The 16,667-nt window shown below is 37.8% G+C and overlaps 1 protein-coding gene across 1 annotated transcript in view; it reads right to left on the bottom strand.

Moving 5' to 3' along the window:
• HAAO (3-hydroxyanthranilate 3,4-dioxygenase) overlaps positions 1-16,243 on the bottom strand; it is a 40,635-nt gene extending 24,392 nt beyond the window's left edge. The window contains exons 1-4 of the mRNA XM_026123316.2: positions 16,070-16,243; positions 11,647-11,725; positions 2,912-2,995; positions 1,106-1,212 (exon numbers count right to left, since the gene is read on the bottom strand). Coding sequence (XP_025979101.2) covers positions 1,106-1,212; positions 2,912-2,995; positions 11,647-11,725; positions 16,070-16,149 — 350 coding nt within the window. The 5' untranslated portion in view covers positions 16,150-16,243. The remainder of the gene's footprint in view (positions 1-1,105; positions 1,213-2,911; positions 2,996-11,646; positions 11,726-16,069) is intronic.
• Between the last annotated feature and the right edge of the window lie 424 nt (positions 16,244-16,667).

Raw genomic sequence — 16,667 nt, 5'->3', positions numbered from 1 at the left:
ACATTCACAAACTTCATGTGCAAGACAAAAGGTTATTTAAAGTTACCTAAAGCTACTTATATTCCCTCATTACAAATAAACATGTTTTTTTTTCTGAATCACACAACCACTTATTTCCAGTCCCAAATTTTAATAATGCAAGTGCTCATGATTCACAGAACTGCTACAAAAGGCAAGAAAAAAGGGACAAATGCATAAAAGAACACTGTTTCAAATGAATTGAATTTGTCTTAGCTTCGAATCCATTCAGGTGACTTTTTGAAAGGTCCCTTTCTCAGGTTCTCATTTTTTTTCTTTAGACTCTTTGTTTGAATATAAAAACATTTTTCTAGCTCTGCATATTCATGATCTGACTGCAGTGACATGTCCCATGCAGAGATCAAAACTGTAGGTAAAAAGTGCTATACTAGAGATATAACTGCAATTTTAAGGCTTTATAGATTACATGAATAGCCGTAAAGTCACTTTGGTCAGCCCTATCCAGGTAATACTAACAGAGCTTTTCTAACTCAGTTGTCACTGCTGTGACTTGCCTTCTTAGACTTAAAAATCTGTATGACCACAGAATAAGGCTCAGTCCTGCTCCCACTAAAATAAAAAAATGAAACTCATATTTGAAGACATCATTCTCATAAGGCAATAAAAGCTAGGTGGAAGTGTACACAGTGTAGAGGGGTTAGTGTTAAGATAAGCTGACTTTTGTTTTTAATATTCTATGCACTTGTCAAGAACGCTTTTCTTCATCCTTTTGTTTTTAGTACTTACACAAAAATCAATGTTCTGCTTGCCAGAATTGACACAGAAATATTTTTGATTTGCATTGCAGAACGCTGAGATTTTAAAATGTAAGGTGCTAGTAGTAGGCAGCACATAGGTGCATAGCTTTGACCACAGTGTACATTTCGAGACATTTCAACATGTTCCTTGTGTGACTAAACCAAGTGCTAAATGAGCTCTCTGTTTATGTGCATATAGATAAATACATGTACAGACAAAATTACTATAGAATTGCTGGCATGGATCTGATAAATGATCAGGAAAATAAAATACAGTATTGTACTGAAATTATGAATCCTAACGGATTAGCCAACAATTTATACTTCACCTGAGCCCATCAATTTCTGTCTTTAATCTTTCTCTCTCAATCACAAGACCCACAGTGTTTGCGTATCGCTGAGGAGAATGAGGTATCCTAGCAGGTAGGAGAAACATCTGCTCAAAGAAAGAGAGAGAATGTGTTAGACGGCCGTTGTCCGTTGGGTCGTTCTTCTCCTCTTCCTCCCCTAAAAGTCCTCTGCACACTATCCCACTTTTTCCCTCCTCCTTGTTAATACTGTGTTGCTCCTGCGCAGCTGGGCCTGTGTTGGTACCACCAGCCAAGCAGATGCTGTTTCTAGCTCTGAGGTAGGTGCTGTGCGAATGCTAGCCGTTGATTTAGCAATTGGCGTCGCCTTTGCAGCAGGGAGGGCTCTCCTCCTAGTTTCACTGTCATTGCTAGACAACTAAAATCCAACCAGTTACTCTACTTGGAATCTAGAAATGTACTGGAATTTTTGAGTAACAGTAATTAAAAGAAAGTTTGTTGCCATCTCAAGATTTCTAAACTAATTGCCCATGCATATCCCTCCAACACAGCAAGCACTGGATAATGACGAATGTGATTCTCTCCAGAAATAATTAATAAATGTGAGGGGCTACTTACTCATACAAGTGAGAGAAAGGGACTAAATGATGTTTGGTTGGGGAAGACATCTACTACTGAAGTTTGAAAATTGTTTTCTAATAGCTGTCTGACTATGTAGGAAGGTGGTAAGTCTGCACTGTTCGTGAGCACTACAGATTTCTTACCTGAGTTTGGGCAAGTCATTGCAGCTTCTCTGTCTGCAAGGCAGCGCTAATGATACTGCCGCACTACGACTGTTGCCAGTCTTCTCACTAAGGACACTTAGTGCGTGTTCCCTTTCGTTAATGTTTCTGGTATGTGCCAGGATCTCAAATGGATGTACTTCTGAAGTGTGAACTGTATTACCAGAATTTCAGTGTTTATCAGTTTGAAACCTTAATTTGTTTCTTCATTGAAAAGGTCATATGCTTCTTTTAGTGACATCAAGCTATTCAGTCTAGTGTATGTCCCTCTTTTTAAAAGCTAGCCTCATTACAGCTAACACTTAATCCTTTCCAAGGCTGAATGCAGTTCAGGCTAGTGACAGTAATAATGAGTGGTGGCACTAGCACATCTAATAGCTTGTAGTAACTTCCTGCACTCAAGTAAAACATCTAGCCAGACTCTTGTTAGTAGCATTGAAATGTATGTTTTAGGAAGTCTTCCACTATAAGAAAAACTATTTAAATATTAGATTGAATATAGCCGGATACATTTTTTGCATCAATTGCTGCTTTACAAAGGTTGTTGCATTGTGAAGGCGAGCTGTGATGACAAAATAAGATGGTTGAAATAGTTCAAAAATCTTTAAATTTTCTAAGTTCTAAGCAGTTTATCTAATGGAGTGCGTGTGGGGGGCAGTATTTACCTGACAGCATGTGTTTAAAAAAAAAAAAAAAAGGCTGATTTACTTGAAGTCACATTGCAGATTCTGTGCGATGGTAGAGAACAAGAACTCTTTCCAGTATGTTCCTTACTCTCCATTTTTTTTGTAAGGTGGCATCAGAAGTCGGGATGCCCATTCAGTATTTCTGCCTATCACTGAAATGCTGAACAGACGGGTTGTATTGTAGTTTGCTCTTAGTGACATGGAATTTGCTGTACTGAATTCAAGACTTTATTTATTTATTTTTTAATCCTGATGCCATCTCTTACACAGCAGTGATGAAACTGATTTTGAAATAATTCAGAGAACGCTCATTTAACATACTTATGCACAACAGTAACAGAGAAACAACCCTATTTTACCTCCCCTTCTCGGATGACAATGTCTCTGTGGTTCCCGTTTTCAATTATCTTCAAACACATATCTCCTTTCACTTGGTAAAATAACTGAAGGAACAGGAAAAGTGACATTAAAGCAACTGCTCCGAAACAGTATATACAGCTAATATTTCCACTTCATATTCTGTATATATTTACACAGATTTTTTTTTTCTAACAACCTCAGTTGCTTTTGAAAATATTACTATGTATTACCGTACATTCAACCAATACATCAAATGTATTTCCACGCATTTGAAAATCTATCCTAGAGGTCCCCAACTGCTTAAAGAGCTCTTCTGTGAACCCAGTGGAATTCCATTCTCCTGTCTTTATTCCTGGGGATTACACTCCGTAGGGCTGGGACTTTACAGCTGAGATCTTTATTTATTGCACTGTACTTGAAATTTCATTTCTGCTGTTTTTCAGTTCAGTTGTAGCAGGGTCTTCACTGTTACATTCAGTGAAATTATATATTGGTTTTCCAGCTAAGCTCCAAATATGCCCAGGTTTTCTGGGTGCATGTTTTCATTTTTAATGCATCTTTCCCATATGGGAATTACTGTCCATTTAGAAGCTGGTCTGCTTTATTTCTGTGGATACTTTTGAAGCCCTGCAACAGCTGCTCCTCTTCCTACTGTGTACATAACAGGATTATGGCCTAAGCTTATGTAAGGACAGAACCACTTGACCCATAATTCTTTCTTCAGTGACCTTTTCAGTCCTGTTACTCCCAGAGTAGCTTTGTGGAGGCTCTCAGGTGCTCAGACCTAGCCTCCCGTTTCATGGCAGAGCGGTGCTATTATCTGTAAGCAGGTCCCTTTTTGACCGGGAATAATAAGCACAGTTTTTCTCGTTCAATATAAAGCAGAGCAATAATACTTTAAAAAGTCAAATTTACTTTCCCTGTTCTGCCACTCTCTGCCAAGCTTCTGTATGCTTTTTGTGTCCTGTTTGCCATATCTAGAAACCAAACAGATTAATTCATATAATTGATAATGCAGCTGAAATTGCCTAAGGCCTGATTAAAAATCAGAACTATAATGAAAATTATAGTCATTCACTACAATTTTAGAAAACTGGAAATAAAGCAGGGAACAAATATAAGGAGGGGAAGGAAAACAGCACCAAATTTATACAAATCCTGAATCAAACTTTTTCCAGCATTAAGAAAGCTAACTCTGATTTCAAAAATGAGTAATTTGCAAAACAATTTGGAAATATTGATTGCTACCTGCCTCTGAGAACTCAAGGAACACATTTATGAACACGAGAATAAGTACACTGCCAAAGAAATGGAACAGCTGAGAGAACTGAAGATGATATACAGGAAAAGAGCTCATGCTGAGAGCCCTTACATGAGTGAAGAGGTTCATCTTGTGTCAGGGACATGGCCGTGGATAAATATAACTCTTGTCCAGATGGCCAGTGTCAGGCTATTTATTCTTCTTGCACTTCATTTTCCTGTGTTCTTTTCCTGTCATTTTCTTTGGTGCTACTGAACGAATGACTGTATAAAATGCTATAGTAGACCTCATTACAGAGTACCTCAGGCAAGGCTGACTGCTCATTGTACAACAAAGTGATTTGAGTGGAGAATTGGTCTCTCTTTCCTTTCAAAAAGAGTCGTCTTATCTAAGAACATAAGATTCTGACACTGATTATCACACAGGCCATTGGTAATAAGGCACTGGCAATGCAGAAATTGAAAGATCCTTTCTGAAGTACTGGGTTTTGTAGCGGTATATATACCCTATAACTACTGAGAGTGCTATTGCTGAACACTTGCACAGGCATATTGATGAGGGAAAGGACGAGGATCTAACAACAGCAGGAGAATTTTATGCTGCTTGTGACCATGAATCACATGGATAAGCATCTTGCTGGTAATAAAAGACTGGAGGGGGAGGGCCATTCGGCTCGATGGTAAAGCATCACAGTCATAAGGAAAGATTCTTAACACAGCGCTGAATACTGAATTAAGAGAAGTGTTTTGTAGTTGGAAAGGAGGAGTGAGGTGGGCTGCAAATTGCCAATAAGTGTTTTTCTGTCTGAATGTAAATACTACCTTTCACTGTAAATTATGGTCTAGTCTTCCAAACATTTTTTTTTTTTTTTTTGGAAAATGTCTGAATGTTTCAGTCATCCATAAATTATCTGATGTCATTGTGATGTATACAAGTAGCAGTAACTATTCAATCCACTGCTGTGCTTATATTATACTCTGAACTTCTATTGGGAAAACTAGCAACAGTTTAACATCTCAGTGAGTTACGGTCTGTGCCCATCTCACAGGACAGTCTAGTAATACAGTATTCTATTGTCTTCTTACTGGAATGTTATTTTTTCTAAATGCTGACTGAGCTTTGCATTCTGGACAAATTTAATCTTTTCCTAAATATCCCCCGCAAAAACAGACCTGAGTAAGGAAGTACTGGAAGGGGTGTGTGTATACCTACACCTATGTACCTATATACACGTGTGTGTGTGTGTGTGTATGCGCGCGTGTGCGCATGTGTATATAGCGAGTAAAGCAGTGGTGGTAGAGTTCATGCCGCCTGAAAATATAAGCTTTCCTAATTGGTCTGTTTTTACTGGGGTAATGGATTTGGTATCTGTTCTCCCTGATAGTACTAGAAATTGAGGAAATCTGTGTAACGTTTTTATTCTGTTAGCATTTTATTATTGGCATGATGCTTCTTGCTACATGTAATAGATGTATCCTTGCAGAAAAAGCCTACAATTTGTATATCACCACTGTATAACAAGTCAAAATCAGGCAGGATTTGTCTTTCTGGATGAAGTATGTGGCTGAAGGAAGAAATGAAGTTTGTTCAGAAGTATTTTTATCCCTTTTATTATGAAATATGCTTATTTATAAATATTTTCTTTGACTTTTTACACTTCCTTCTTTTCTTCCTTTCTCTCTCCCAGACTTTTGTCTGTCCTCTAGCTCTTTTGTACTTATTCCTGTTACTATTACACTAAAACCTCCTCTTCCTCCTTATTAATTCACATCTGGCCTCTAAAGGTTATAAGCCACCTAGAAGTTATTCTTTATACGAAGCATAAAATTTTCAAAATTGCTGATTGTTGAATACCTCCATTAAAAGCTTCAGCTATACCTCTGAAAACTGAACTGAAAGCCCCTCAAGACTGAGACAGTTTATTTTTTGTCTCGATTCCCTTAAATTCTCTTTATTGTAGGAGAATTGCATTCCCTTCCTTGGTCTGCTTCACCCTTACTCATCAGGCTTCAAACCAGATACTATTATATTAAGCTGCAGTGAAAGGCAGCATGGCCAGTGTTGAATTGCTGTCAAGTCTGTGAAGAGGTATTTCACCCAGTTGCACAGACTCTGACTGGCCCTTCCAGAATAGAAGAGTGGTGATGCAGAGAGGTGGGAGTTCACTGTTCCCTTTAGTGGAAGAGTCGCTGAGGTTGCTTGTCTTGGTCAGATCATTTCACCAGGGTAGTAGAAAGTACAGATACTGCCTTAAAAAGAGCAGTATCATCCCTGTCATCTTAAGGTTGTGCAAACTGTATTGGTCTTTCATCCAGCTATGTGGATCCTAACAGAGTGAAGAAGGAAGCATGTAGGAGGGGAGCTCAGCTTTTCTAACTGGATTGCTTATGCCAATTAAAATATGTCTGTTTCGTTTTATGTGCAGCACTATAGTGTAGCACTTGCTAATTTAGATACACCTTTGACATCAAACATTGCATAGATGTAGTAAGCCAGAGCTCTGTGCTGGCTCTTGTGGCTGTGAACTTGTATGGACCTCTAAAGATATCTGCAATTTGCAGTGTACTTTGAGTGCTGCTTCTGAAAGTGGAATTTGGGATTGCTCAGCCTCTTGTGGGATTTGGCTCTGACTTGGCATATTGCTTGTCATTGGCTTATATTGCCTGTCAGACTGTTAAGCACTAAATTAATTTGCAGAGCAAATCAAATTCTGATGTGGGAGTAGAGTTTGGGTGTTCTCCAGGCTTCAGCAGTAACTGATCTATATGAGCACAGAAAAACAATTTTCTCCCTTTCTCATCAAAGGCTTTTTAGCCATCAGAAATCTGGAAGGCCAGCTGATGAGAAAGGCAGAGGAAACTCTGTGTGTGTGTGTGGGGGGGGGGGTTGTTTTTTTTCTGCTCATTTACATCAGTCACCTGTGAAATGTGTATACTAGCCAAGACTCATCCCAACAATTTTATGCAGCAAACTTATTTCTGAAGATGCAATCTCCTTCTGATGTGAAAGGATCACCACTCTTATTGCTCTGTAATAGATTCTTTGTTTTTTATTAAAAATATTTAAGGAGTTTTCACAGATTTGTTTTTTGTGTTTTTAAAAATGTAAAGAGTTTCTGTTGCTTTGCTGAATGTTTCATGTTTTTAGCAGGGAGATCAGCACTACAATCCCACCTACTGGAACGCTCATCCTGTCCCCTCTTTCCCCTGCTTCTTAGGCATTCAAAGTCCCCACACAATATGAAAGGAGAACTAAGTTGCTAGGGTAGAGTCTCTCAAAGCATGCTGAATAGAGAGCAGCATAAGCTAGAGGAAGGGGTCAGGCTTCATCTAAGCTGGTGATTTGTCAGAAATTGGAGCCAAGTCCCACTTGTGTGTGTGAGGAGGGGAGAAAAAGAGAAGTCAAAGCCCACGCTAGAAAACTTAGATCATTTGTTGCAGATGTGACTTCAAATCTGTATCATGTTTCAGAGCAAGACTTAAACTATATCTTAAGCAGACGGTGTGGAACATATACACAGATCGGGTAGGTATGATGGAGGAAGCTGAAGGCATTGGCCAAGGTGATCAGAGGAGAGGGAACTGTTCTGAGAATCCTCTTTAGGACTCCAGAGCAAGGGCTCCAACCTGTGTCACTGTGTCAGTACCTAGGTGGCTCTATGTACATCCATAGGAAACAACCTAGGTGCTGTGAGCAGAAGCTTAGGGTAAAATACATAGAGCACAATGACAAGCAGGGCTTATAAACCCTAGTGGAATATTGTGCTAATGCAAATGTCTTCCAGGTGGCAGATAAGAGCTGATTTGAATTCTCTGCCTGGAACTGCACTGTTTTATGTAGACTCAACATCAGGTGCAAAGAGAACAGAAATTGTTAAGAAATTAAAGGCAGTAATTTGAAATTCATTGTGTTTAAGTGATGGACTGAAGTGGGTAAAGAGACAGGACCCCTAATTACTTCTGTGATCCTAGATTTAGATGTAAGCGTATCTCATCTTCCCCCCAAAGCAGCCCATGCAATGCAGTAAATAAAATCTGAAATTGTTTTTACTGTAGTTAGGCTTTGCTATGATCATGGTGTTTATCTGCCATTAACTCCCTGCAAAACAAACCAGCCCCTTCAGTTTTCACTTTAGGCATTTCTGGGAAGTTATATGATGAATTTATAGGATAGAGGACTATAGCTTTTTTCCCATTCAGGCTTCACAAGTAAGCTAAAATGCTAGTAAATATACCATGAAATCTGTGAGCATTAACTGCTCTTGTCACAAATGTTCTGGCATGATGAAAAGATCAAGAGACAAAGGTATGTCCAGGACTGTCCCCTGGTGCCTGGAATATACCTACATGGGGCTGAGCATCAGCTCAGGTCTGCCACAGATTAACTCTGCTGTAGATAACTTTCTTTTTTATAAAATCTATCTGGTGGAAAACAGTGTCCCAAGCATATGAGACAGTAATTCTGTGCAGAGGGATGGCAAACAAGGAGTGCTGAACAGAAAATGAGAAAGGAAGAAAATGTCAAGTTAAATACTTAGGAAACTCCTGCTAGCTGAGAGCAGGAAAAAAAATTGTTTGAGACTAGCTGCTGTTTTAGTCTAAATGTTTAGCAGACAGTCCTCAAAGGGCTTGAAGAGATTTTAAATTTAGTCTCCAGTTTTTCTCATAGTTAGCCAGTCAGAGCTGATCTTCCCAATACACCTGCACTCTAAAGGCTCCAGCAGAGAACAGTTTGGGAATGGGAGCACCTTCCTAAGTCCTCATCTCTACAAGTGAACCCCTTGCTGCTGCGGACTGCAGGCTGACAAGCGCTAGGCTAGTTGTGCTACAGGAGACATGATAAGCTGTGTGTGCTCACAGGCTTGAAAAAAATGATTGAACAGCTATAAACAATCCTAAAATTAACTTTCTTTTCTAAACCAACTTTTTTCTCTGTCAGAACAATACTGGTAGGATACCAGCAACTAAATTTGCAAAAGGATTGTGGGCCTTCATGATGTGGCTTGTTAATAGGATTCCTATATTTGGGGCTTCAAATTATTGCTTAGAACTATAAATGACTTCTTGCTTGCCAAAAGAATGAGCTGAACATCAGTACATATAGATATGCTCTTTAGAAGTCCATGTTTGAAAATTAAACTTCTGAAGTGTCATATTTGTTGTACCAAAGCTGAGATTCATTATGACCATAATACAAATTTTCTAGGAAAGCTAGTTGTTAATAAACTCAAGAACATGAAAACAATACAGTAATATCTGGTTGTTGCACAGGAGATACACTGTTACCAGTGATTAATGAACAGAAAACACTTGCTATATTCCAAACAATATCATGTCAGTGATCTAGAAGTTTCAATCATGAGAAATATATCAGTACACAAAGAAGGAATAAATACTGAATTTGGTAAGGTCTGTGACTGAGCAGCTCGTACATGAAAGAGCTAAAATTATTACAAAAGTTATCGTCGTTATTAATGAAATATCAAGCAGAAAATACATTTTATCATTTTAATTTCAGTAGCTCTGAAAATCAACTTCATTATAGATTCATTATAGGAGATGACAGACTATAGAGAGAAGGGATAGGCTTGGAGTGACAAATAGTGGTCCGTGTGTTGCTTGCTTTCTGGCACAATGAGAGGGAAAAAAGCAATCGAAACCAAGTCTAACTTGGGAACATGTTCTTTTTTGGGGGAAACTTTGTGCCTTGCAAATCTTCTCTAATGAAAAGATACATATTTAAAGGTTTAAGTAGATCATAGGAAGGGGCAAATGCATCTAGTAAAATGCTATGGTGAAGTGCAATGCGCGACTATACCGTATCTATGTAAAATCAGACAAAATGAGCCAGTGCATCACATCAGCACTTCTGATGTGTATATTGCTAATTCTCTTATGTTATAGGAGTACAAATGGGATCCATGATGGGAATTTTACATTTCCATTTGTGATCACTAAGTAATTGTGGGGAAAATTACTATGTAATATATTGATACCTAATTTTTTGATATACAGCTGTATTAGCAATAACTTACTATACTGCTGCATACTTATATAAATTATGCCTCTACAGATATGACTAACTTTCTGTGTTGTTGGAAAGCCATATAATGGACTTGGACTTATTAAAGGTGGGGCAAATTTCTCTCAAACACATGCAAATCTTGCAAAGAAAAACAAAAACTGACAAAAATAATATTCATCTTATTTCATTTTAAGAGAAGGAGAGGACAAATTTTGAAAACAAAACAGGACAAGAATTGATCAAGGTCCAAAGACTATGCAGGATGAACTGGGAGATGCAGGGAGGGACAAGATGGTAAAGACATGCCTGGGCTGACAGCCGATGGTGGCCTGCAAGACTATCATGGCAATGCAATGTTGGCAGGAGTCAGAGCAGTGACAAGCTAGCACCTATTTTTTCAGAACAGTACAGGTATAATGGCTACAAACACTGTATTACACAATTATAACAGAAAATGAATAAAAGTTTTTGTGAAATGATTTTTTTTGAGATTCAGTGGTAAGTAAATCCAAAATTTCTTTCTTTATAAAAGTAAATATTGAACTCGACTCACATCTGCCTTAAACTATGCAGATGTTTAGTCTTGGATTTTCAAAGATACTTAGAATTGGGTGGCCAAATTCTGTTGGAATTACATGAAATTTAATTACTCTGCTGAGAAGCAAGGCAAACTGTCTCCCACCCTGAAATCTTTACTTCTAGCCTTCACTGTCTCCTTTCTCTTAGGGCTGATCCAGAGCCAGCTGTGACGTCTCTGTACTAGTAGAGCAGAGATGTCCTTGGGGCTAGCTGACAATTCTGTGATAAAGGCAATACAAAGCAGGTGTAAATTTTTATAGGTTTCTACTCTTTCTATGTATATTCTGCAGTTGGCCCAATGGCTACTCACAGCTCAAAGCAGTGGGACAAAGGCTTTCTTTTGATACATGAAATGTGCAGAAAAGAGGGTTGTTTTGAAAAATATTTAGAGATTCCATTCTTATCCTTTCAAAACTGAATAAAAGTTGAAAATGCTGATACTCTTCATGAGCAAAAAGTCTAGAAAAATGTAACTTCAGGCCAATCAAAATATTTAATTTTAATTTTTGAATTTCCAATTACTCTTTTGGAATACAGATCTTCTATAACAAAATATGACTTTAAAAACATCCTTTCCTTTCCAAAGTGTTGTTCCAAAAGGTTGAAATGCGACATTTTGATGCTGTCAGAACATTTTCTCTAGTTTCCTGTTGAAAATGAATTATAGCAAAATAGATCTGATATCATCAAGTGTTTGTTTCAAAGGAAGAGCACAGATGGTGCATGGTCTGTTTAAGTATTTAAATAGCTCTAATAAATACAACACTACTGAGCTTGGCATTGCTAAGCTGTAGCTGTAGCATCAAAAGTACCTGCATTCTAATCATACAGATCAATTAAAACAACAAAATGTAAATGACTATAGGTTACCTCTTCTCCTTCTTCAATATGATAATCTTTCCTTTCATTTGGCCCCCCAACAAACATCACATTCAATTGATAGCGATGCCTAGAAAAAAAAAGTGACATTTTAAAGATACCTCTGCTCATGGCATTCTTTATTGCATATAAAGGTTTTTTTTTAATGCTTTGAGGACAGCGAGTCAGTGAAACAATGATGAGTGACAAGCAACCTCTGGAATGAGAACTCAAAAGACCGAGGTGCATCTCCCAGCTCTGCCACTGGCCAGCCAGGTGACCTGAGACCATTTGCCTCCCTACTGGTGTTTAGTAAACCCAGCTATGAAAAGGGGATAAAGATACTAATCAACTGTGGAAAAAACTTTGAGTCCTAAAGACAAAGGATGCCATGTAAGAAACAGGAAAGACAGAAAAATGTCTTTTCAACATTATCTGATCAGAAAAGAATTTTGTAAAGGTAAAGTGCTTCCTGAGCTAATAAAGGTAAGGGCAGACTTTTTTCTGTTGATAGAACTACTAGCGGAATTGATGGTAGGAATTCTCAGCTAATTTCTCGTCCATTTATATTGGTTTTGATAAGGTGGAACAACATTACAGTGGTTTCTTTGTAGTTGTAACTGATTCAGAAAAGGAGATTCAGGCCCTCTATCTTAATTTGGTGACCCTTTAGAGACTCAGTGAGCACTTGCCTTGGCTGTCACAAAGCCTAGATATCACCTTGATTATCTGCCAGTACACTTGCACTGATAAAGAAGTAAGGTAGCAATTTTTCATTTGCTGTGTTTGGCAAAAAGCCTTACAAGCCAGGTGTGTTAACTCTGATCCAAAATTTGCTAAAGCTCACTTCAACATGCCTGCTGAAGGAAGTTGACTCCTGCTCTTCTCAGTGAGGAGATGCTAGGCGATATGCTGGCTAACAGGAGATCCTAGTGATACAGAAGCAGTGGAGCTCTGCTCTCCTGCAATGCAGGGGATGACAGCAGAAAGCCACAGCAGGAGGGAAGACCAGCTTGCCTCTGAGTCAGCACCTTGTAAGCCTTAGTTGAGAGAGGCCGAACTAGTCTGAACTGCTGAACATATATATTTGCTCTGCTACCATGATCATGTTTACTTCAAAGAACATTTAAATGATACTGAACAATACAGTAGGGACTAGTGAAGAAAAATAAGAAGTAACAGTGACAACATTTCCTTGGTCAAATAAAAGCCTAAAGAGTTAAAGTAGATTACAATACTTAAATTGACCATTTTCACTGTAGGAAGCTGTATAAATTATGGCACTTGACTTCATGCCAACATCCTAAACCAAGGAACTGAAATCACGGCTGTTTGTACCATGAAGATTTAATATTTCATTTTCAAAGACACACTGATATACTTCTGCATAAAGGAACCTTTCTAGTAAAGCCGAGCAGGAAGGCCAGAACCGTAACAACATAGCTAATAATTCATAAAATAAACCAAAATGAAAGCTGCAGAATACAGTAAGAGAAAGATATCTATGGATATCTTGTAACCTACTTTTAAGAGGAGTTAACTTTATAGAAACCTGTGTAGTTTACTCACATGATTAATTTTATTAGTTCAATAATTAAAAAAGAAAAATATTGCCCTTAAATCATTGTTGTTAAACTTTTTTGCTAAAATACTTGGCAGATCTACCATTAATTCTGTTACTGTATGGGTTTAGCTTAGTTTTATATAATAAACGGACAACCGTGGGTTAATTATGTTATGTTTTTAATTATATAATTAGACCATCAAAAAATTCCAGCTATCAAATACAAGCAAGAATTCCAAGAGGTTTGTTTGTCCATACTGTTAAATAAAGTTGTCTAGTTAATGTAATTGCATAAAGTTAAGAAGAAAATTGCAACTACTTTTCTTGCTTGTGATTTTAGAGGTGTATGCTAAAAAGGTTTGACAAATAGTACTCAGGTTGGTAAGTATCCTACAGGCTTCAGGGGTGTGGAAATGACTTGATTGCATTATTTTATTTTTAGATAGAGGTACTAATCAATGGACTATTTCTTGAAGTTCTAGATACTCTTGTATTTCTCTTCCTAATCATGTAAAGAAAATGTTATCAGCAGGCAACCTTTTTAAAACCTCTCAAGACCATGAAGAATTAGATATCCCATGACCACCAGGAGGTCTCTTTATGATAAGTATCATATTCTGGAACACTAAGAAGAGCTTTGAAAGTGCCATTGCTGCACTGTAAAAATCTGCCATGTCAAGGTGTCTGATTTTTGTACTAACTGCCCTTCTAATAGGTATTTAAACTTGCAAGATAGCATGATTAAAATAAATACAGTTAAATTGCAGCTCTTACATTGTATCCTTTTCTTGACTTTGGTAAAATTCTAAGCAGATGGTGATCAGAAATTGAGACTTTATTATGAAATCCCAAAAAGGTATTTAAAAGTTTTAATGCTCTCAACTGTATAAAGGATAACTGAATGAAAGTTTGAAAGCCCTAACAAATTTAGAGACCAAAAATCCTATTGATTTGCTATAAGATCTAGATTTTCACTGTTCATTCTCTTTTGAAACTGAGGGTCATAAGTTACTTAGATGTTTTGAACTGGTTGTCACCTTGTGATGTAGAAGGCAGTGAGATAATTGCTTTATACATCTATACTCAGTACATAAAAGACCAAAGCCTTTGAAAAAAAAGTCAGAAATCTTTTAGTCACTTCTTGGTAAATTGCCTGAAACCTTTTGCAACATCCTGAAAACATTTAGATAACACCAGGAGCAGGTGGTGAGAGACTCAGAATCCATATAGTAGATGATTTTTCTCTTCTTCACGAGCAGAAGCTACATTGAAGACATGGATTTTTTTTGGAGGGGGGAAATCTATGCAATTTTTATCATTTAAAATGTTCCCTGTTTCACTGTGGCTTGTAGGAATGGTTGTGGGGAAGACTTGTCAATACTGACTGTTTAGGGATTTAAGTGACCTGACCTCTGAGAGGTCTCATGTTCCAGAGAAATTTTACTTCAGGATTGTACAGAAGTGCTGGTAGGGGGTTCAGAATGGTGCAGTAATAACAAAAAAGGTTCCTCTTACTGACAAAGAAAAATATGAATATTCAAAATACTGTAAAATGATAAAATTGTACATAACTAGCTTTGGTAAGCTTTAGAAATGGCTATACTTTACAAAATGCTTGCAAAAATCAGTTCTGAAAATGAAAGAAATGAGAGCACTTGCAAGGAGAAGACGTGTTCTTCATTCTCTGCAGTGTGAAACTATTGGAGTGATGCAAATCTCATGCTTTCTCAGTTGGAATATACAGCTGTAGGTTCAACACAAACATCTCACTAAGGATGTGCCCTTTATCTTGCTGTTGTCTTGCAACCATTATTTTGAAAAGCAAACACATCCGTGAATGGAAATTAATACCACTCCTATAGTAGAAGATGTGCTCTTTCAGCTTTTGATTAGAGGTAGCACTTCAGTGCAGGGCAACAGGCATGATCTTTGATGCTTTTTCTGTAACAATTTTTATTGCACTGTGTTTTTAAACAAACATCAGTGTATGTAACCCAGTTGTCACATTATTCTTTCTAGTGACAATCCTTTCTTATGAAAACCTTAGTAGATAGAGAGTTTTGGATGAAATATGTTGTCCTCTACTTCACTGACAAATCCTTGCTAATATTATGACTAGTGGGACTACAGTCATCCACACACTGGATGATTTACCCTGGAAGACATTCATGAGCCTTGACACTGAAAAGATGCATTTTATAAAACTGCATCATGCCCACATTTTTTTCTTATATTAGCTGTCTCATTCAGGATGGAGTTTGTAGCTCTGAGGTGCTCTCAAGCATTGCCTCATTAACCTCTCACTGAACAGAAGGTCCTACTTTGCCTTGACAGCTCTGGAAGTGCCCTGGGAACCTGCTCTTCCTGCACTCCTCCCCTTTCTTTCTCTTTAAGTGATATGTTCTGCCACTTTTGATTGCTCCTGTATATTTGGCTTCTCTGTAATGCTGGAATGACTCTCAGCAACTTGGGCAGCTGTTTCAGGTTGTAATGTGGTAGCATCAATTTGTTAGCTAAATCTTAATCATTTGTGGATGGGATGCTGTCTGCTCTGATCAGTATGATTTTATTGTCACAGGACCTGAAACAAAGTCCCTTGAAGTCAGTCCTGTTGTCTACAAGAAGCTTTGAATCAGGGCAAACATTTTATATTCCAGCTGATCCTTAACAACTTCTACAGAGTTACTACAAAACAGATTGCAGGCATTTTCTGTCTTTTGAAATGGCAGTCTGGCTCTGACTGCAATCAGAGAGGAGCTTACACTTCCTTACTAACCTTTCCCATGCATGCATTTTAGCAGTTTCCTATTATAGCAAAGAATATTCATATCAAAGAACTGGGTAAAAAAGAAAAGAAAATCTTTTACTTACATAAGTTTATTGCACACAGGTGGCAAAAAGGCAGCTTTGTTTTCTTCTATCCATTTTCTTACATTTACAAGAAGCTCCATGGTCCACCAGCTATGAAACTTTTGAGGAAGATGTTAGAGTTTGCAGAGTGCTCTTTCACTGACCAAACTGCATGTGACTCCATCCCCAGAGCTCAGGGGATTGGCTGGTAGGAGAGGTGTCTTCAGGCTTGAGTGTCAATGGGGACAGGTCCATCAGCCAAAGGTTACTTTGTAAAGAGCACTAGTGCTCCAGCAGCTTGGCTAATAATTGACTAGTGTTTTTTAAAAAATATTTTTGTCAGAGGCTCATTTTGCCCACAAGAGGTTGCTAAATTCTCTTTACTGCATCAACTGGAGTGTTACCTCTGTCTAGGGCAATTGCCTTGTTACACAGACAGACTGACAGACTTAAAAGAATGGTCAAGGTTTGGGCATGCACACCCTTCAAGTCTGATATAGAAACAGCAGATTTCAAAGCTAAACATGAGCTGAGAGCAGCTGCTCAAAGTTTAGTTTTTTTATATATGTATATATACATATATATACTATGTATGTATTTATATATACTTATATATCAG

Source organism: Dromaius novaehollandiae, chromosome 3 (assembly GCF_036370855.1).
Source record: "Dromaius novaehollandiae isolate bDroNov1 chromosome 3, bDroNov1.hap1, whole genome shotgun sequence".
In the NCBI taxonomy this organism is placed as follows: Eukaryota; Metazoa; Chordata; class Aves; order Casuariiformes; family Dromaiidae; genus Dromaius; species Dromaius novaehollandiae.
Note: the sequence above shows the minus strand (reverse complement) of the source record. Positions and strands in the feature narration are given on the sequence as shown.